Consider the following 23,065-nt stretch of genomic DNA (forward strand, 5'->3'; position numbering starts at 1 on the left):
AGCTTTAAACTCCACCTGGCCATGCAGCTAATTTAAATCTTAATCAAACCACATTTAACTAGCTAGCCTGAGCGTGTTTGTTGCTGCTTAAAGTACAAGTCTACCCAGAAATTAAAATTCTGTCATTATTTACTCCCACGACAATAGAGTCAGGTAAAGAATTGTAGTCCACAAAAGAAATTCAGGAGCTTCACAGCAAAACAGTCTTGCAGCATTTTCCTAAACAACTGAATTAGATGGGGACTTGTTTTTAAAATGTTAAAAAGAACAAAAAACATAAAATTGCTCTATGTACCTGGTCTGGTGTAATCTAGTCTCTGGAAGCCCTGCGTTCCAAATTGATTTAAAAAGACAAATTTACACACTCAATACTCAGTCAGCTAGTGCACCCAATTTTGACGTGGTGTGCTCTAACACTTAAATTTTGGTCCTAAAAAGGGTGTAAATAACGTCTTTTCAAGTCAATTTGGCATCTCTAAGGTTTCTAAACACTAAGAATAAGATGGACGAGCTGCATGGAGATATTTTACATTTGTTTTGTTTTTTTATTCACATTTTAAGTCCCCATCTACTTCAGTCGTTTAGTAGAACACTGTTTTGCTGTGAAGCTCCAGAAATGCTTTGTGGATGTCCAAACTTTATTTGCCTTTGCATGGGCAGAGTGAGTAGAGGGGTGAGATTTTTTTTTTCCATTTTCCTTTAGACACATTAGAGCTCTGAATTTACCCCTTACCAGTTTACCCTGGTATTCTATTAGTAAACCATATTAATCTTCTGAATTAACTGCATCTACATTATTGCTAAAACACTGTTTCAACTTTGGCATGCTGCCACAGTACTTCAATGCAGACATAGGTGTGTGCAGTATTTACATGATTTGAAATGTACAAGGTCATGAATATGAGTGATAAACATCCACCAGGGTCTTAATTTAGGGTTTAAGAAAATCTTTTTCATGTATTCCAAAATCTCCAAATCTACAATCCTTCACCTACTTTAACAAGACATACGGTTTTGAATGAATTACAATATGTATGTGTGACACATGAAAGTATTGCATATTCCTTTACATACTCATAAATTACAGATAATTAATACCCAGTTGTTGGTTGCGTCAATGTAACTGGTGAAGCAGAAAGAAGCTTGTTGATGACGACCTGAGGAACTAGTGTGTCAAAACAGACACACACAGGTCATCCTGTTGGCAGACAATCCTGAGCCAGCGGGATGTTTTTCAAGCTGCAGGCCACGGTGACAATTTTCTGACTGGAAACTCAGGAGTGAACTTGGGAGGTGTTTGCTTTAATTTGGAAAAAAATGGCCAACTGGAAATCCTGTCCTACCCATGTGTAAGGTCACACTTGCCATCAAATTGTGTGCAGAGAGGAAGTTTTCACATAGATGAGGAAATCTGTTCACAAACTCAGCCATTGCTTTTGGATAAAAAAACAGATTTTATGTTATAACATTGTTCAGTCTTGTGAGTCTGTTATCTAGCAATTGTTCTCATTTCAAAACTTAAGTCTGAAGGAGCTGAGAGCGTTAGGTACAGTTACCATCCATTACAGTGAGCAATATTTATTGTCAAAGATTTACAATAATTTACAGATCTGACATTATCAGCAACACAGTTTTTTTTAAAGAATTTAACTGATAAATGGTGTTACTTGCTACTGTGTTGAAGTTGCATTTCTAGCTATTGGAAGGTGAAGAGAAATTTTGCAAAAACAAAATATCTAAAATAAACACATTACATGATCTTAAGGTACAAGCAATACAGGAACCACAACAGACTGATTATGTGTCTACACTGACACTGCGTCATTGTAGCAGGAGCAGAACTGACAAACTGTGTTTTTGAGCATAAAAGAGTTGAAAGGCCTGACTATAGGGAAGTTTCTGGATGAAACAGATCTTCTCCAGATCTTCCCCTCTCTGTCTTGGAGCATCCTCACAGTGCCAGGGTATCTTTAATCAGCCGTCTCATGGTCGTGCTCACAGAGGTGCCCAGAGAGTCAGTGATCTGGAATGTGATTTTGTAAAGGTAAGGCTGGACATCTTTGAGACCGGTGTCAAAAACGTTGTCCACCTCAGACTGGGTGGGCATCTTTGGCAGGTATTCATGACGATTTATGACCTCAACAACGTTGATCACCTTCTCGCCCAGCTTCTCACCCACTTTCTCCCTGCAAATCTGTCTCTCCTGCTCGTTGGCCAGGTTGACAACGTTGACCTTGATGCTCCACACTTCCCAGGGGATACACTCGTCTGAAAAAGGCCAGCGAGACTTCTTCTTCTGGTAGAACTCCAGGGAGATCTGCCCCATGCCGTCGCTGCCTGAGTTGCTCAGGGCATCCTGTAACCAAAACATATGATAACACCGTCAAATTATAGGCCTGCTCAGGCATTACAGTCAACAATCACGCACTGAAACCACCAATTACCTTGAATTCAGACACAGCTTTCCTGATCACTCTGTCCAGCTCCTCCGAGGAGACCCTGACGAAGGAGAAATCGATGAAGTCACAGTCGATGTCCAGTGTGCCCACGGTACCAATGGAGTAGGTGCCCTCCTTTTTGTAGTGAAATTTCCCGGTGCTGCGATGGAGTAAAATAGTATGCAGCAAAGCCAGCATAGCTTCTTCCACCTGCCTCGCCTCCACTGTTACTTCTAGGACTTCCGAGCGGCAATTCATTGCGAAATGATATTTATTTCCATTTACAAGCGACGACGCGACTGAGGTGACGATGGCTGCTGTTTACCAGCTCGATCACGTTAGATGACGAAGATACTTTGTTTACCTCTAGTGATGGGCGGCGCCTATTCCACGCAGTATATCACAGTATATTAAAATACAAAATACCCTTTTCACAGAAGCGACCCTACCTCCAAATGTACTTTGAGTGGAGAGACGACAGGAACATTGTGACAACAGCCAGCTAGCTGGCTAGCTAGGTGTTTGCTACAAATGGGACAGGAAGATGTGGTAATGATGACAGAGGGACAATCTACGGCAAGTCGCGAAGTTCAAAATACTGTTTCGGAGTTGTTTTTCATAACTGTATCTTTTAATAGGCCTTACTCTATATCATATAGGGTATGACATAATTCTTGATTGAGGTGAACACCACACTTTAGCCTATTTTGGGCAATACGGTTAGTTTCTCACGACCACCTGGCAACAACAAACTTTCGCATTTGCCGCGGTGCATTCTGGGAGTTACAGTTTGTGCCACATATCCGTTTCAGAACGGCAACTTTGTACAGTCAGACTGGGCTGCAAACCAAGTCCAGAGGCAAGGACAGCACTCTCCGTCTCAAGGATGTTTCACCGGGACTCTTGTTCGCTATCTGGATATCGTCTGGTGGAGCTTAACGGTAGACGTCGGAAATAATTAGTATTTGGGAAACTTTGGCGGTTGCGTAGCTAATGAATGTAGCTAGTTAAGCGAACCGCGGCGAAGATTAGCTAACTAAGCTAACAACCATATTCAATGAGAGGAGGGGAGTGCGCTTTTCTGCAGGTATATTTGAAGCTAGGGTCTACCTTTAGCTTTTTGACAATGGTCTAGGTATCTATAACCGGCGTGCGTAATTTGAAGCCTCTGTGTAGCTTTTAAAAGCTGCTATGAAGTACTGCAACATGGGTAGCAATAAGCATAATTTGCTTTGGAGGTTGAGATCAGTGCTCTTATCAGTTGCGGGAGATTGCTTTCATTGATTTCGCCCTTCCCTGACCAAATACATACTATGAGGTTGCCAGGAAATTTCTCCGAGGAGGTGTGTTAAGCTGTGATCATCGTTTTCATTTGCAAAGAATGTCCGACTTTGAAAGTTCCAGTTCATATTTCGGTTTGGAGGATCCGCAGTGGCTATGCATGGTCACACTTTTCATCGCGTCCCTGGGCACTCTGATACTGTATTTCGTACAGTATTTCCAACAAAGGGGTGTAGGAAAGGAGCAGAGAGCAGTAGAGGACAATGCGGCGAAGGAGGAAGCCGCCTCTCTGCTGGGATGGGCGCTGTCACTGAAAAGCTGGAAAAGTCAGTGGAGAGGAGCCTGGTGCAGGGCTCTGACTGACGAATCGAGGAAGCGTGGGGTAAGTCTCATGACCATCAAGCCACCAGTCTACTCTATGGCAGGCAGGTGACACCAATAAAAGTGCAGCTTGTCATAGGATGTGATTGTTAAAATGACCTGGAAAAAGAAGACTCAGCCACTTCAAATCTCACCCCATCCATTGACACATTTCTGACAGCTGACACCCACAGTATCACCCTACTGTACTTGCACCACCTCTGAGCCACCTGTGTTGTTTTCTATTCCTCGGAATTATCAAGTTAGAACATAGTCAGTGACGTTGAGCCTGGATCATCGCTCAGTTATTGGAAAACTCCCCATTTTCCTGCTCTGTGAGTTGTGTAACAGGTTTGCTGTTGTTTCAATGTTTCTGTCTTCCTCCTCACCAGGGTCCTGTTCTTTTGACTTTTGAAGAGGATGACGTGGAGGCATCAGAGCTCATGGTCAGCCAAGTGTCCAGCTTTCAGAAGTCTGCCAGAAACAAGGTACACAGACCATAAAGTCTATCGATAATACAGTTTAAGGGCTTTTCCTTTACTGAATATGCCTTACTGCTGTGTGTTTATGACCGTTTGTGCAGTGATCAATAAATATAATATCATTTCATATCTAGATCAGTTGTACTATTGTTTAAGTGCCAGTGCTGTGTGCTCCTCCTCCTTCCAACCGCTGTAAAATAATATCATATATAATATATTGTTTTCCATGGCAGCTTCAGCATTTATCTGGATTATAGCATCAGACACTTATAGATTTCTTATTTCCTTGTTTATGTACTTTATTGACAAAGGCTGTCCCTCAAATCAATCTCCCCTGCCCTAATTCAGTGCAAACAGAGCCTTTCTTCGACCAGTGCTGCATTTTAGCCTGCAGCAGACATCCTCTGACTCATCCACTAGCCAACTTTGCTACAGAGACTCCCCTGATTAATTAAGATTTGGCAAATAAATCTGCTTATCTTTTTATCAGGTACATGCCTGTTACCAAATCAGAAGACGCCGTGAATTAATAGTTCTGCTTGAAAAATGTTATAAAAACACTTGATGCATGATGCTTCTCTCATCAGTCATACAGATTGTGTTCCAACCTGCTGCAGACTGTGTCCAAAACAAACTGCAACCAGAGGGCTTTTATTTTTTCGAGAGGTCAGATAGGGACAAATTGCTTTCTGTGTTTGCTGGCCTGGTTGGCTTTGCGGTGCTCCCAATGCAAACTCAGCCTTTTCTTTGTGATCATCATGATATGGGGCAAAATACCAGGTGCTCTGTTGCTGAATGCAGAGAGTTTAATGAACAGAGGCTTATTTTTACCCGTGTATGTGTGTCTGTGTGTGCGCAAGCTTTAAGAAGCTTACATAGCTGTCAAGCTCAGCAGTGAGGAGGAGCAGGCAGACAGGAATGCAGCAGCACCTATGTTTATGTGAAGGTTTCCCCTTACTGTGATCTAATACCCAGCTAGATGCAAACACACCCATCCTCCACTGAAATCAGAATGAATACAGCGATAGATCTGTTTAAAGTAAGAGCATACTTTACCATTATGTGCTAATTGACAAAAGTTCAGTTACTGATCCCATTTCAGTGAAAGTGATTAATTGTACTGACAGATGATTGAATCTGATGATAATGCCTTTGGCAGCTAGTAGAGACCGTGTTCCCCTTTCTCAGTTCAGTGTGAACTTCCTTAAGGCAAATATTTTGCTTTTGGATCAGTTTTAGTAAAAGTCAGTGTTGTAAACACATCTCAGTGGTTTTATTTATTCAGTTTGTGCCATGTGTTATTCAGGACTCAGGGCTGCAACTAACGATTATTTTCAAACAATTAATCTGTCGATTATTTTCTTGATTGATCGATTAGTTGTTTGGTCTGTGAAATGTCAGAAAACAGTGAAAAGTGTCGATCAGTGTTTCCCAAAGCACAAGATGACGTCCTCAAATGTCTTGTTTTGTCCACAACCCAAAGAGATTCATATTAATGTTGTGGAGGAGAAAAGAAACCAGAGAATAATCACATTTAAGAAGCTGGAATCAGAGAATTTAGACTCTAATTAAAAAAAATAAAATAATATACCCAAACTGATGATTTGATTATCAAGTTAGTTGGATTAATTTGATAGTTGAACTAATCAGTTAATCAATTAATTGTTGCAGCTCTGGTTTCTTGCAAGACTCACATTACACACACTAATATAAATGTATAATCAAGGTTTCCTTTCAGTTCCTTGAGTACAAATTGTAGTTCCCTCCCTGTCATAGTTGCTTTCTCATCACATGATGTCAAACGCGTGAGTTGCATGCAAATGCTGTCACTGCTTTAGTTCAACATTCTCAGTAGATTTATGTAACACTAATGCCTCACTTTGTCTTCCCAACAGGCCGCTTCCTGCAGTGTGATTGGGGAGACGCTTCGGTTCTCGGCCAGTGCAGCACAGACAGCCATGGCTCCAGCAGATCGTTGTAAATACACAGTGTGTATAGCTCCACTGGAGCTGCAGGTAAATGCTCTATAGTTGGTCCGAGGGTATCTATTAAAGCCGTAAGTCTCATGCCAGTAACAACAATACTCATTTGTTCTTTGGTGAATATCCCTTTAACACCGGGGCGTCTGGAGACAGAGTTACATCCCTTGGAAGTCATTGTGGTTGAGTTTAATGGGAGATTTTATTGAACATGATGTGCTGCCCAGCTCACTGCTGGCAGGAGTCTTAGATTAAATGGTTGGGATATCTCTCTGTGCTTGGCAAATGTCCCGAAGACCTCATTAAAATCTCTGTCAGGCCTGTTTCCAGTAAGGCCTGCCCGCTTTGCCTACATTCCCATTTGTCAGGGGCAAGTACAGGATTGATGTAACTCTGAAGATATGACACAAATGACTAATGGCGTCCTTGTTCTTACCTGGAAATTACAATGATGGATTTTATTTGTCATGGCCAAATCTGACATGGTTCATTTTTCAGGTAGACTATTCCGATTGTTCACTCACAGTATTTCTTAATATTCTTGGGAAATACATAGATGCGGTGTTCAACGTGTTTGAAGTTGAATCATAGGTAATGTGTTGAGATGTGTAATGCGCAGTGCTAGCTGCGGTAAGCTTTCATCCTGTTCTCAGGTCAGTGTTAAATCTTCACCAATGTATGGATACAGGTGGCTATACAAGCTAACCCAATTGTATTAAGGCTATATTTAAGCCAATAAGGTGCTTGTCATCCCTCCTGAGCTCGTTGTGCTATAAATACAACCTGAGTGAGAGCCTCCATAGCTAAAGTGAGGATTAGAGTCGGGCCTGTTTTGTTTTGGTTGTGGATCGGTTGTTGTTGCAGGAACATAAAGGAAGCCTCTTGTCTCCTTTTCACTCTAATTGTTTGAGCTTTGCCTGGAAAAGTCAGAGAGCCTTTTCAAACGTCTCCATCTATCCATCCATCCACTGGAACAGTTGTTAGCTTTTGACTGAGATCCATGCTAGAATGCTCCTGGCTGCTCGGGTTATGAGTGCTGGGATATGTGGGACAGAGGCTCTGGGCATTTACAGTGTATGGACACAATAATACACCCAGTACACTGCAGTGTGCTGCTGAGCGGACTTTGTCTTCTAACACACTACTGCACCACATGGCATGTTGCATGTGACGATGGACACATGTGACATCGTAATTACGTGTTCATGATTGAAATGCAAACCCTGCATTTACATATCTGTAGTATGACTCCACTACACATCCTGTAGTCACTTCCTTCTTGTTGTAGTGTGTCAGGTGATGTGAACCATGAAACCATTTTATTAGCTGTGTATTTTTTTAGATTCTTCTTGGCAAACACTTTCGATTTTCAAGTTTCATTATTATGCTGACATAAACTTCCAGTTTGAGCTATTGGAATGAAATGATCTGGGTCATATCAATGCAGCCTGTGATATTGTTCTTCTGGATCCATCTAAATGTCCTCATTGCCATCTATCTGATGAGGCCTTTGTTTGGCACCACAGAGGCGGCTGTTCAGTCTTTCACTGGAATCCAGGCATGCTAGGACAAGATGGCCCAGTCTGTTTTCTCTTTCTCTTTCTCTCTTTTCAACTGTAATTCTTTCACTTTCTCTCTCAGCTGAGCTCAGTGTTGACACACACCTTGCTGACCTTCCCCACTTAACCCTTTTCCTATTTGTCAGGCTGGGCAGAGAGGCATTGCATTAGGTTGTTGTACAGTGTGTGATGTTGGCCATGGCATCAGTGGTATTTCTGAGATTGTAATTAGAGATAAGTCATTTTATATTTTTCTTATTCCCAGTTGAACAGAACAGAACATAATTTAAGACAAAGAATAAAGTTTCATTAAACAAAGAAGAATTTAATGTTACTTGTGGTATCCAAGATCATGTCCACCTAAGAGCATTGGAGGTGTAAATCTTCACTGGCCTCACCATTCAATACAATTCACCTGTCAAATTTTTGAATCCTCAACTTTCTATATTGCTGCACACGGCTACTGTTCCTCGCACCAGATCCAAAGAAGGGGAGGCAGCTTTTAGTGTATATGCCCCACGAAAATGGAACACCTTGCCTGACACAGTTAGACATGCCACATCAGTAGCCATCTTTAAAAACAGATTAAAAACATATCTTTTCTCAACTGCATTCTGTTAAACTGTGTGTGCATGTGTCCATATGTGATTGTGTGAGTGGGTGCGCATGTGTGAGTCTAGTGTGTATGTGCTGAAAATGACATATATGATTGTTTACTTGCACTAGCACTCTTCTTGTTTTCTATTCGATTTCTAATTGTTTTTTGTAGAACTATGTACACCTGTTGTGAAGCACATTGAGTCTGCCTTGTGCATGAAATGCGCTTTATAAATAAAGCTGAATTGAATTGAATTGAATCATCTAATACAAGCAGTGAGATAAATCTTAAATCCCTTTTAGTTTAGAGAGTCCTTTTAACAAGTTCAGTGTTTAGTTGTTACTAACCAGTTCACATTTTCCACTAAGTTCATAAAACCAGAACTCTGCGTTCATAATACTGGGTGTGTTTCTTTATCACTCGCTGCTGATCTGCCTCCCTTCATTCATAAGCAACATGAGCTTATGTTCACCCACAGTTCAGTGTGAGGAGAGCAATGGTGCGATATAACTTTACAACTTCATTGTCCAGCTGAGACCGGAAAATCAGCAATCAACACAGGCTGCAAACTCCTGATCATGCTCTGTCATTGTATCGATGCAGAATCTTCCACATTGCCATGCATCTTAGAATCGGGAAATCTCCACACCTCTAAAGAACACCAACTATCACCATACCATCAACTCTTACAGATTAGAGCTCCACTGATTAGTCAATTAGTTGATTCATTGATTAGTCAATTAAGACAAAAAATATTTGCCAGCTATTAATAATTGCTTCAGGCATTTTTCAGGCAAAAATATCAAACATCTACAGTTTCCAGCCTCTTAGATGGACAGATTTGCTGGCTTTCTTTGTCATTCATGGTAGTAAATTAAGAGTCTTTGGATTTTTGAAAAAAGAAGCAATTTGAAAACGTCAAATTGTCAAAATTGTGCTGAGCATTTTTCACAGTTTTTATATAAATAATTGTTAGTTGCAGCCCTATTGCAGATTTTATCACACCAAATCATACAAATGATTCCTTTTCTAATTATAAACTCATCCACAGAGTACAATTTGGAGTAGATTGACAGAATAACATATTCAAGATGTGGCAAAATGTCTTCAGTTTTCCTTAGCCTAGCATTTCTCGCTGCTGTGGAAGCAAGTCAACAAATTAACAGTAATCCACTGGGATGCATTATGTCTGATGTTGTGGAGACTTTTTTTATTTTCAACTGAGGGACCAAAAGCCCACAGAGACATAGTTGTTAAAGCAGTTGTATGAGTTACAGACCAATCTGCAGCAGCAACAACCCAGTGATTTGTTTCCCCCCGGTTAGCTTAGTTTAAGCAACATCCTGAAGTGGTGTTTGATGTGTTGGTAAATATAAAGAGAACCAGTATCGATACTGACAGTGACATTTTTATCTGATCTACCTTTAAACATTGTTATAGATTTACTATAAGTGAAGCTGATCAGCACTGTAAGACTTCTGATCACCATGTCATCAGAAGCCATATTGAGTTTGTCTCCTCTGTGTCCCTCAGCTTGATCTACAGATGCAAGAAGCTAATGATGAGGTGAAGGTGAGCTGGGGAGTGTCTCAGCTAGAGACAGGGGAGCTGCAGGTGACACCCACTTCTACCCAGGTAATTTTAGGCTAACACACAGAGAAATGTTTGACTGTACTGAAACTGATTGTTGAATATGTGTCACAATAAACTGAATGTGGATTTGTCTTTCTAGACAAGAATGTGTGTTAATTGTCATGTTTGTCATGTAAATAGGAGCTTTAGCATTTAAAGTAAGATGTATACTGTTTTTTGTTACTTCAAGAAAGGAGGTTATGTTTTTGTTACAATCAATACAATCATTTTGGTGCTACGAGTAATTTATCTAACATCATATTCTCTCTCTGTCAGGACAATCCCAACGCTTCCAGCGTAGCAGCCATTACGGAACAGTTGAGGCAGCTGTTATGCACGACCCGTCCCTCTGTGATGCTGAGCTGCAGGCCTGCTCAGGCCTCAGAGGTCAAGGTGAGAGGAGAAGTCATTCCTGACACGACATCTAAACATCTGCCACACAAGAACTCCCATGTGGACAAGCGTGTACAAGAATGTTCTGGTCATTGTCTGCAGATTAACAAATAGTGTTTAAAGCAGCTGTAATCAATGTTTTTATTATAATGACAATGTGAACATGTTCATGAGTAGTGAGGAACCTACAGAGAATTAACACTTGAACCTGCAGCTCCCTTTGGCTTTATGGAGCTTTACAGGAAGTTTCAGTTCATTGTTTTGCTGTTCAGCTGCAACTTTACTGTTTTGATTCACTCTTTCATAGAGTTGTTTCTGCCACAGCAGGCAGCTGTTTTCAGCTTAAACGCTCCACTGTACACTACCTGCTCAGCACAAACTATCAGACTGATACAGTTAACAACTAGCTGATGGATATAGTGGGAGATTTAGCCTCTAAAGAGCCACATATTTCCTCAGGAGTTGGTAGGGACCAAAAACAGAGCTGAAAGAGAGAGAATGCTAGACTTGTTTTCACCAGATGACCAGGAACAAGACTTCAAATGAATGACGATGTTACTCCGTATCTTCTGGCATGTGAATGGCCAACTTTTTCCTAACAAGTTAAATATATTCACTTCAAAGATAATATGTACATTTTTTGTTTAATTTAGTATCTGTTTCCTTCAAGTGGCAAAGAAATCAGTTATTGCAGGTTTAATCCATACTTTTATATCCAAGTCTTAGAACTACTGACTGTATATTCATGATTAGAGCATGTCATCATCCCTAACTAAAGCCTGCACTAATGTAGAAAGAGTTTATTATAGTGACATTAATTTACAAACGGGTTTTTACTGATTTGCTCCAGCCATCACAAGATGTCATGTCATGCGTTTCTGATTTGATTATGTGTCATGTGTTGGCATTTCAGTAAACTGTAGTTAGAATTCTAAGAGTGAAAGAAGGCACCACACCAAGTATAACAAGTATTTTCTATTTACTCTCGCTGAGAAAAGTATCAGGTTCCAACAAATGATGTCCTCTTGGAAACAATTGATTATTTTCATCCTAATATTGACAAATAACTATTGCCTAAGTCGCCAGCGCCCAAAGAGATCTCTTGTAGTGTCCTATTTTCCAAATGTTTTGAATTTTCCCAGTTATGAAAAGGAGAAAAACAGGCACATTTCCCATGTCAGAGGCAGAAAACCAGGAAACGTTTGATTTACGTTACAGCACAGACTGAGGTTATCCTACTCTACTGACACCTGAATCCCCTGTGATTTAAAGATTTAAAATGATCAAGAAGATCTGTGAGCCCATCAATACTAGATGATCTCTTCCAACAAGTCCAGGCAGGCATCTTATTATCAGGATTGGCAGATCTGATCTAAGACTGGCAAGTTCTCAGACTCACACTGATGTTCTCTGATGTTTTTTGTGTTGAAACACTGCTTTTCTTTCTTTACTCCACCAACTTGGTTACAGTGTCCGTCTCACAGAGGCATTGCACATTAAAATTGGATGTTGAGGAGCTAGCAGTCATTAATAAATGTGTTTAATTCTATTATATCACCATTTTCAATAATACTATAGGCAGCCTCTGAGAGTAATGATCCAATTTGCCCAGCTGAAAAGGTTTTTGGATTCTGGTTTAGTTCTGAAAGCCTTTTGATCTTCCTGTAGTATGTTTGTGCAGCATTGTGTAGCTTCTGTATGAAAAGGCTGGGAAAAGGGTACTTTGTGTACACTGGTGCTATTCGTATTGCCACCAGGAGAACTCCATTGTTGACTTATTTACTTACTGTGATTTCTCCAATAGGATGCCCACAATAATGTGGTTTCACCCCCGAAACCCCCCCGTGCCCACGACTGGAAGCTGCTGGTGAAGAACACCCGAGTGACACTGAATCAGGAGGAAGATGCTGCAGGTGGGACACTTGTCCTGTTAAAAAATTGAGTTACCCAGGTTCTGATGAAGTGTAAAAACAACAAGTTGTGGTTTTATGGTAAGATATGTGCCAGACTATTTATTCATAACACTCAACATCAGGCTGTGAAAAAGGGATATCAGCAACACAGGGTACTTCTTTATCTTTTGCCAGATGGCAGCTGGGTGAACAGTTGTGGCTGGGGTAGGTGTTGTCTTTTATTATCCTTTGAGCTCTGTGCAGACATCTCACTTCACGGATTCAGCGATGCTCTGTAGATGGGTGCCAATAAAAGACAAAGCTTGCAATGAAAAAATACATGTAAAAAACAAAATGTACATAAATTGATCAAAACCCAACATTATTGCACGGAAGGAAAAGAAGAGGAAGGATGAAATGATGCAGAACTACAGTCTGCAGAGTAGAGGCAAGACAGGCAAGGGAGATAAGAGGCAAATGTCAGGAAAGGGGAAGGTCTCACATTGCCTGGGTCCAGATGTTTGAATCTGCCCACTCCACCAAGTTGACAGTGGAAGCAGTGTAACAAGTTGACAGTTCTGTTTTCTTCCATCCTTCTTCTTTCTATTTCTTTTTCTTGGCACCTTACCATCAGTTCTAGTAGCAAAGAGGAGGGAGAGCGGAGGGTTTGGGAGATTAATGGGAGAAATTATCACTCAGGATTACAGCAGGAGAAAGGTACAAAAAAAGGGATACTCGTGTTAAAATCATTGTGTTGGCAGGTATTTCTCTTTGCCTGATAGAGTGACTTCCTGTTGTCACCTTGAGGTTGCAAGCAGCCAGCAAAGACTAATAAAAGTCACCGCCCCTACCAAGAAACAGTCCGGCACATAACCCCCTAGATGCCACAAATTTTGTACAACATGTTTATCCATTGGTTTGGTAGCTAATAGGCTTTTCCCCCCCAAAATGTCAAACTGTTCCTTTATTTGCATTTTTAATCCAGTACATAAAGAGAGGTTTTACAGAAGTAAACAGAAGAGTTTGATAAATCAGCTGCCGGTGATGTTTTGTGCGAGTGTTTTTTAGGCAAGTATATTTTTAATATACCTTTAATTTCAACTTTAAATTACTTCATTTACAAACAAACATTGTAAAACACTATCATAACACAAGGTAACATAAATTCTGTTATCGCTAATCAACATGGAGTTTATCGTACTTTTTTTATTAGGTGTAAGTATAACTATTTAAGGGAGTGTTTCTGCCTGGCCTTTGTTTATACTACCAACAAGCTGTAGCCTGTGCGTCCTGGTCAGAGCCTCTCCAGACAACGGGGAGGAGGTTTGTTTGCCAGTTGGCTGTCAAAGGTGGTAGTCTGTTGATAAAGTTGAAGAATGTTGGCTGTATTTGAATAATACACCCACATCAGTATGACTACACCAGCGTGGTGGCACGGACGTGCAAAAATTGGAGATGCCCGTATGATCCAAGTGAAAGCAAAGCACCAGGGTGTTGTCAGCCATGACACTAGATGACAATATGTTTTGAGTTGACTGTCCAGTGAAGTCTTATCCACAACCGCTTTGTTTTGGTTGTTCCTTCGCTGAGTCATTCTCTAATTGTGAGTCAGTGCCTTTCAGGACTCCAGACATCCTCTTAAGTATTCTGCCCAACACGTAATATTGTACAGCAGAGACATGACACAGCATTCACCACTTCACTCTCTGTCTTCCTTCCTTTAAGTGAAGAGCAGTTATTCTTAGCTTAGCTTCACTTGTTACATTTCCTGTGGGCTAGAAGCCAGATCCAGAGCTGCTGCAGTGGGCGCTCGGTCTTTAAGATTCTTGCTGATGTTGTGTTCATTAAGACACAGTGCTGTCACAGTGTTGGAGCTTGGCTTGTGGCTAATAAATATCAGTGTAAGTGCTTCATGAAATGGGTTTCATCGCATGTGCTGAGGAAGCGCTCTCAACCACAGTCTCCTCTGACCTATGCATAATTCATCATATATACAACGTACACTGACCTCCCTTCTGTCCATTAAAGTGAAGCAGTGGGTGAAAAGGAGTGACCAAAGCAGAATTTAATCTTGCTCGCCAGCATACTTTATTTGATCAAAAGATTTTCAAATGAGTTTGCAGTTAGATCTTGGATCACACACTGTGTTTCTTTTTCCATGATACAGACTGTTTTCTGCTGTGTTTGCAGGCAGCATGAATCCTCTGTGTGTGCTGAAGCTAGATGATCCTCCACAGAGGTTTAACACCTCTGTTTTGAAGAACACAACCAATCCTGCCTGGGACCAACCGTTTATCTTGTAAGTTTTACCACAGAGCCACAGAGCACTACAAACTATCACTGTTTTTTTTTTTAAAGATGTTTGTTTGTTTTCAATGCAATCCATCTGTAATACATTTTCCTTCTTTTTCACCAGTGAATTGAATGGACTTTCGAAAGAGCTCATTATTCAATTGGTGAATGATGGACAACCTCAAGAAAGTAAGGAAATTACTGACTGTCTCGTCATGAATAAAAACGCAAATTAAAAAAAGGCAAAGTCATTTTTTCACTCTGTGACTGTCACATGTTTTGGTGCCACCAGATTAAATTAGGTGTCTTTTCTCTCAGATTCCTTACTCGGTCAGGTGTCAGTGCCTTTCGATCTTGTAAAGAAGCAGCCCAAAGGACAGCAAACATTTGCACTCATGACCAAAGACAAAGTGACTGGATCACTTACTACTGAGGTAAGAGCATCATCCCAGTTAACTCAGGACATTATCATGTTAATTATAACAGTTTAATTCTCTTTATGTGTCTGAAGCTTTCATGTTAGAATATTAACTGTTGAAAATGATATCCTTCAGTTTACCTACCTGGAGCCCAGTGAGGTGAGGTCCTGGCACCCTCCCACCCCAGCCTCCAGTAAGAGGGTTGAGATGGACCGTACAGTCATGCCCTGTGGCACCGTGGTCACCACCATCACCGCGGTGAAGAGCAAGCCGGGTCGTCCACTCCCTCTTGGACTCAACATAGGTACGGCACCACAAACTGTGAGCCCACACAGTACAGGGAGGCTCATGGGGGTTTCTGTTTATTCTGCTGCTGCTGATGTAGAAACAGCGTCAACATTTTAAAATCAAACAGCTGGCGCAAAGAGATAGTGAGTGTTGGCAAATATCCACTGATGTGCTGCTCCAAAACCAGAGTTCTTAGCACCCAGCAGATCTATGGAGACTCTATTCCTCTGCTCATATATGACGATCCTTTGGTGCCATTGCCTTTAAATGTGTATTTACTCAAAGTAATTGAGTAAATACACATTCATCTTTTTCATATGAATAGATATCTATTTAAATACTGCAGTAAATATCTTCACATGTAGATGCTGAGATATTGCTGTGATAGTTATGTTATTATTGAGTTAATTCATTATTTGCATGCAAATCAAAAGCTGTAACTTCTGCGATAATGATCACATGAAACCTCCGATAGATCCTGCTAAGACTTATTAAACAGAGGCCATTTTAACCATGCTGCTGCGTGCTGTCTGGCTCTGTGGAAGGCAATGCTAATATTATACCTGCCAAACATTAGCATGTTAATATTGTGAGACTGTTAGCATGCTAATGATTTAATTTAGCCTAAATACAACCTCACAGAGCAGCTAGTTTGAGTCTTGTTATTTTAGAGGTTATCAGAGGCTTCTTTAAGATTTATCTTAAACTTTAAACAGTAATTAATAATCAAGTTAATCACGTCCACACCAAGAGAGATAATGATAATGATAAAGATAAGAGCATCCACACTAATGAACAATAATGTTTATAAAGAGTAGCGTCAAGCACACTGAGGACTCCAGCTGTGTTGGCAGCTCAGGAAAATGGATATTGACCTGTTTCTGCCTCATGTTGCGCAGAGAAACAAAAAGAAAACCAGAAGGATATGTGTAGGTGGAATTCTTCAGAGATGAGAGGAGTTAGGAGAAAGAAAGAAGCTGTGTGTTAATGATCTCTAAAGTCTATAAACACTCCATCACATCTACACAGTAGGAAGTTCAGTGCGATGCGACTGAAATTTAATTTATCTGATCTTCGCAGAAGGACATTCTAGATGTTGATAGACCTTTTTCATGGAAGCCATTTTGACAAGCCACAGTAGGAGAAGCACAGTAATGATGGTTAAATTCCATTTAGCTGCTTCAGATCAGAGTCCTGGTTTTGTACATGCTGGCTCACTGTCACGCTGTTGTGCCTTATTGGACATTTGAATAGCACAGAGCCATCATTAGTGTGTGTCATTAGTAAGAGCTGTGCTTTTCCTGCAATGACAAGTCAAAAATGTCTACTGTGAAAAAGGCCTACTAGCCAGCTGAAATTGCATACATTTTTTTCAAGCTACAAAACACATTGTCAAATCTTAAAAATACCTGTTTTGAGCTTCCATTATACCCATGATGATAACGTTGTGCTCCCTCAGATCCTGTCCATAAAGCAGTGGTCAACAAGCCCAAGCTGGCGGAGCGTCGTGTTTCAGAGCAGGCGTCTATGCTGGGGGCCAAAGTCAGCAAGGCCCTCTCCTCTTCTGATACCGAGCTGCTGATGCTCAACGGCACAGACCCGGTGGCCGAGGCCGCCATCAGACAGCTCCACCAGTCGGCCAAGCAGAAGCTCAAGTCCCCAGTGAAGAAGAGTACCATCATCATCTCCGGCATCGCCAAAGTAAGGACAAGCTCCAGTACCAGAGAAACTGTCTCACTTTTACATTTTCACTCATTTATTACACAGATGTTTAAATGAGTGGGAAATGCAGAAAAGCCGAGGAGTGACTTCTGTAAATCCGTTTCCACCAACACCTTTAAAGTTTGTGCGTTTTCTAACCTGTTGGTTAAAACTGGGCTTTTCAGTGGAAAACAGTTTGGTCACTCATGATGCCAGAGGAAGTGTTTGCCTGAGCAAATGCAAATGTTAGGTCAAAGGAAATATCACTTTTCTAGAAATGTATTTTAAACATGTAAATATGCTTTATTTTCCAGACACCCTTGTCTCAGGATGATGAGCTTGCTCTGATGGCGGGCTACGCTGCAGCAATGGATGCCTCGATGTCGGAGGGCGGCTCTACTCAGGATGTGACCACAGCGATTGCGACAGGGACCAGTAGCCCCCCAGATGAGTCCGAGCCTCAGGAAGGCCCCAGCGGAATCGGCCGGCCTCCAGAGGACTGGGAGAGCCAGACCGGAGAGGAACTAGATCATACATCGCTATCCATGTGTGTGTCTGAGGCGAGCTGCAAGAAGAGCAGAGGTGAGAGGTTACACAGGGGTCTCGATGACTACCTAAAGCCGTCAGTAACTGTGGACATGGTGATGTAACTGGTCATCATTGGTGTTTTATTCCATAAATCTAACTACTTAAAATCCTCCAGAAACATATTGCCTGAAGGAAGAACTTTTCTCCATTTGGCCGTGATCACGGCCATCTGTTGCTCCTCAGTGATGCCGTCTGTTTTTGTGTTTCTCTCTCTCTCTCTCTCCTTCCTTCTGTTTCAACCTTTCCATTTTCAACTCTCATCACTGCCATCTTAGAGGAAAGCAGTGCTAAGCTCACATTATGTCCGGATGAGTAAGTTACCTCATGAGTTGCTTGGTAGTATCCTTGGTACTCTAGTGTGTGTAGTGTCCACTAGTTATCAGTAGAATAGATAACATAGTTTTTTTTGCAAATAATTTTCAGTTCATTTAAAATCAATTAGATATTAGTACACACATACTGTCGAAACTATGTTTTAGAACTTGTACAAATGTTGTGGGGCTGCACAATATAGACAAAGTGCTGTGATCATTTTGCGATATTCATGTGCAATATTCAAGGTTCAGTCAGGTACTTAAATAGACGTTGGTGCTTGAATTTATATCTGTGCAAGAACAGAAATTGTCTGTCTTTGGATTTATTTGTGTTTTTACTTATCGTTGGTAAATAGGCTGTGTTCTGCTGTCTGCATGTGTGTGTCCCGCAATTGAGTCATTGTTTCACACACCATCTCACGGTCACGTGTGTGCATGACTGACTGCAGTCGAATGAGGTTATGGAAAGCAAGTGGGAAAGCAATCATTAAGCCATCCTTAAAGCCTGTTAGTTGTCATTATGAAAATTTTCAGTGTTGTAACAGTAATTGACCGTGATCAGTGTCTCAAAATGTGCCTTTTTGGGTCCTTGAATTTGATATTCAAGAAGGTGTGAGAACCCTGAATATTATGTATTGCATATTCGGTAGACTGTGGGCAATGATCCCCCTTCTTGACTTACAGGTGTCAAAGACCATTGTCACTATCTTAGACTATCCCTTATTTCACGCGTCCGCCACTTCACAATCTAAAACGAGGCCAAGGTTGGAGGTGCCCTGGAAGTCAAGCAACAATGGCTTGGACCACAAACCTTGGACTGTTAATTACATTTTAACATGAATGATGTCAAAAAAAATGGGCTGAGGAGGGATGTCAAATACTGGTGCTGGTGTTACTGTCTCCATAAATCATTAATTCAAAGTGTTTATAATCTAATCCACAGATATTTACTAATCCTAGCATCTCCTTGTGTGCAGAAAGGAAGTAGTATTGCACAATTAATCAAAATATGATAGAAATTGCAATATGGCCAAGTGCAACATCTGAATATCTGAATCTGAATATTTTGATACAAGTAAAATGTGTAACAAAAAGTATATATAATGAAGTGCTGTAGTGCTGCAGAGATGTAGAGGCTGACGGATCTTGTTCTCCAGATGTAAGAAAACATGTTTGGTACTGACTCCAACAAATGTCACATCATCATGATTTGGATAGTTAATTTAGTTTGATAGTTTAGATATGCCAAAATAATTGCATTATGATTTTTAAAGAAGAATGATGCTTGCTTTAGGTTTGGACTTTGCGGCTGCACTCTGTTGCTACAGTTCAGTGTGTGTTAGCTGGTAGTAAAATACAGTTCAAAGTCTGATTGTCTCTAAGACTCGACAGAGCTCTTACACAGAGGAAAGACTAGTTGTCAAAGGGGGAATAAATACAAAGTTTATTTCCTCTAACCGTCCAGGCTAGATTTTATTAATCAGTAACCAACTAACACAAATCCTGTGTCCCTGCTGCTTCACACTGCTGTCTTTAAATTGCTGCTACGTCAGATACTTCAAAGAAATATTGCACATGCCTGTTATCTTGATATAGTCCTTGTCTAAAGTAGAGCTGCAACAATGAATCGATTGATCGATTAGTTGCCTACAAATATTCTGATATTTGATTAATTGGTTCCAGTATTTTCTCAAACTAAAAAAAGTCAAAATGATCTGATTCCAGTCTCTTAATGTGAATATTTTCTGGTGTCTATTCTTCTCTATGACAGCCAACTTACAATCTTTGGGTTGTGGGCCAAACAAGACATTTGAGGACATCATCTTGGGCTTTGGGACACACCGAACAACATTTTTCACCCTTTTCTGACATTTAGAGACCAAACAACTAATCTATCAATCTAGAAAATAATCAACAGGCTAATCGAACAGTGAAAATAATTATTACATGCAGTCCTAATCACAATAAATATTTTCTGCTCTCCACTACAGGCAGCTTCCTTCAGAAGAGTGCCAAGCTCTTCTTCCGGCGGCGTCACCAGCGCAAGGACCCGGGGATGAGCCAGTCACACAATGACCTGGTGTACCTGGAGTCTCCGGCAGCCGTGGAGCGGGCCAGCCGAACAGCCACACTTAGCCGCATGCTCAACCGCAAGAGTAAGAATAAGAGCAAAGCCAACGGCTCTACCTCCATGGGGGAGCCACATGCGTGACCCCCATCCCCCCATCCTCTCCTGTCACCTCAGTCCCTCCTACAACAACTACCATCACCACCTCCACCTCAAGCTTGCACTGGCAAACTTCCTGGCTAACCAACACCCCCCAGTGCTCGACCTGCATACTGGGGCTCCTGCATTGTGAATGGGAAAGCTGTGTAGATGGAAAAATATCCTCTTTACTGCCGTTTCCTGCTTCCTCTGAGAAGCACATATTCCACCAAAAGCAAGTGTGTGCATGTGTGGATGAAGGTCTCCTGTCTGAGATCAATGGCATTTCAGAGGATATTATTTAGCATGTTTCTTTTACTTGATTTTATGCAACATTTTGAAATCTTTTAAGTGCTTTTGTGGCCTTATTATGGACAGAAAAAGGACTGGTGTGGGCCGTCAAACTCTCCCTGCTGTAAACCGTAAGTTTCCTACGGTGGAGCAACAGGACCAAAGATGAAGAGAAGAGTGGTATTCGTATGATTTGCACAATTTTAGTACCTTTTATTTAAAGTGCAATGACAGGAGCTACTCTTTTGCTAGAGATTCATGTTAAGAACATTCACAAAGGGAGATGATCTTTTCAGTGCACGACCGGTGCAAGTGGGAGATTGTAACACGACTACTTTTTGACACTAATACTATGAATTATGGTATTTATATTAGCTCATTTTTATTCCAAATGAAATAAGATTGGAACAACAGCTATGTGTAATGGGCATATAAAAGCTGTAAAACAAAGGCATCTGGGAAAATGTCAGCCTTGTGTCTCACAAAGACATCAGAACCAGACATTTATGATTGACATGTACAGAGGTGGTGTTATCATGCAACAAAGGTCATCAACAGAAATTAACAGCCTTCCAATAAGATGAAAAAGCAGCACTGTGGCTAACAGAAACTTTAGCTGTATGTGAACGTTTTATGTTGACTCCTCTCTGCAGTGTTTCCAAATGATATGCAACATACTTATTTGTCTTCCTTAAAGATTCCTCCTGTACACTACTGTTAGCAGCATTGTTAATGTGTCAAAAGGGAACTGAATGAACCTTTACCCAGGGACTGTGACGTTACACTCGGCCATACTTGTCGCATTACGCACTAATGAAATCTGTTCTACACTCGGTCCAATCTGAATGAACTCCTCAGTCTTTTTATTTGATGTCTTATTGTTTTTAAAAGATGTAGCTTTGAACACATGAACAAGAGAAAGTGTGAACACGTTTGGGGGCAACCACGTAGTTTGGCTGCTTTTTTTTTTTATATCCAGCTAATGATTGTATTTTCTTTCTGTAAGCAGCTTGTTGAAGAAGTTTTCTGTACATCATGTTAACTACTGTTTCTTCTATAAGTTAATAGATGCAGCAAAGTGGCAGACAGAACTAACAGATTGCCTTACAGTTATTCTGAGGATAATGTCACAGGTGGACTTGTTCCTTGACTTGACTTTTGGTTCCCGGGGCTGCATCCACCATCACACCAGAGGACTGAAGGACCACTGTGTTCCTGCACCATCAGCAGTGTCTAGAATCAAGACGCCTATGCACATAACATATCTGTTAACTGGGTGTTTACATTATTAGACTATCAGAATTAAAAACACTCACTTGCTGTCCATGCCAACACTCTGCTGCAGATCCACTGTGGGTTGTCTTTGTGTCTTGGTGTTAACAGTAAATGGTAAGAGCCGTGATCCCTTCTCATCACCTGCACTCTGCCACCATCATGGACTAGATTCCAGTCTGTTTTCGGGCTGAAAACAAAAAATTATGCTACCGTGAAGACAGAATCACCTTTAAACTCTGAGGAACGGAGGGGAAAACGGGTTGTTTTAATCGTGCTCAGCTTCAGAGCCCTTGCTTATGGCAGCCTGCAAGCATTGGCTACTGTTATGCATTCAGTAAGCAGTAGGTCTGTATGTGATTAATAAACTGCTTCCTGATGTTTTTTTATTGGCAACTGCTCTGTGCACACAAACTGACTTAACTGTTGTTGCAGAATGTCAGTCATCTCCCTGCAGGGATTGTAACTAATATACATATCGAGTTCATTTTCAACAATAAATATTGATTGGATAACTGAGATGTTGTTGACAATTGAATTCTCTCCAGAGCTCCTTTAACTCAGAAACATGTTCATGTTGACATACTATTTCAACTCTTACATTTTACGCAGGCTTTTGCTCTCAAAGGGGCACCAGTGTCACATTTTCCTGGTTGAAAATAATGTGTAATGTGGTGGAAAGTAACTAACTGTATTTACTCAGACAGTGTACTTAAATACATATGTGTACTTTATCTAAGTATTTCCATTTTTTGTACTTGATACTGCTACTTGCACTTTCTACTGCATTACATTTGTCGGACAGATTTACTTTCTAGTTATTTTCAGCTCCAAGCACATAATGCATTCTTCAGCAAAAGTCTCCCTCTATTCTGGTCTCTGAGGTCTGGAGTCCTCAGAGGATTATTTTCTATTATTTTGCTTAATCTGCCAGTGATGAGGAAATATTTCAACTTGGTTTTCTGCACAAAAGTGAGTGAGATTCAACTTTTTCCTACTTCTGGTGCTGCAAACCGTGTTATTCTTTCTTGTTTCACGATACAACAATCAGAATATTTTCCAAAGTATTTTAATTCAATG

At 40.8% G+C, this 23,065-nt stretch overlaps 2 protein-coding genes across 2 annotated transcripts; one reads left to right on the forward strand and one right to left on the reverse strand.

Moving 5' to 3' along the window:
• Positions 1-1,434: 1,434 nt before the first annotated feature.
• On the reverse strand, positions 1,435-2,961 carry atg101 (autophagy related 101). The gene is made up of 2 exons (XM_084374623.1): positions 2,445-2,961; positions 1,435-2,356 (listed from the first exon to the last, which is right to left on the reverse strand). Exons 1-2 carry the CDS (start codon positions 2,694-2,696, stop codon positions 1,952-1,954), a joined length of 657 nt encoding a protein of 218 aa, XP_084230749.1. The 5' UTR covers positions 2,697-2,961; the 3' UTR covers positions 1,435-1,951.
• Positions 2,962-3,218: 257 nt separating this feature from the next.
• Positions 3,219-22,504, forward strand: c2cd2 (C2 calcium dependent domain containing 2). Its single transcript, XM_084374622.1, has 13 exons — positions 3,219-4,101; positions 4,472-4,567; positions 6,457-6,576; positions 10,231-10,332; positions 10,606-10,722; positions 12,527-12,635; positions 14,805-14,913; positions 15,031-15,095; positions 15,225-15,340; positions 15,461-15,629; positions 17,073-17,314; positions 17,629-17,896; positions 20,208-22,504. Exons 1-13 carry the CDS (start codon positions 3,820-3,822, stop codon positions 20,426-20,428), a joined length of 2,016 nt encoding a protein of 671 aa, XP_084230748.1. The 5' UTR covers positions 3,219-3,819; the 3' UTR covers positions 20,429-22,504.
• The last annotated feature ends 561 nt before the right edge of the window (positions 22,505-23,065 follow it).

This window comes from Pagrus pagrus, assembly GCF_965226575.1.
Source record: "Pagrus pagrus genome assembly, chromosome: 14".
Classification (NCBI taxonomy): Eukaryota; Metazoa; Chordata; class Actinopteri; order Spariformes; family Sparidae; genus Pagrus; species Pagrus pagrus.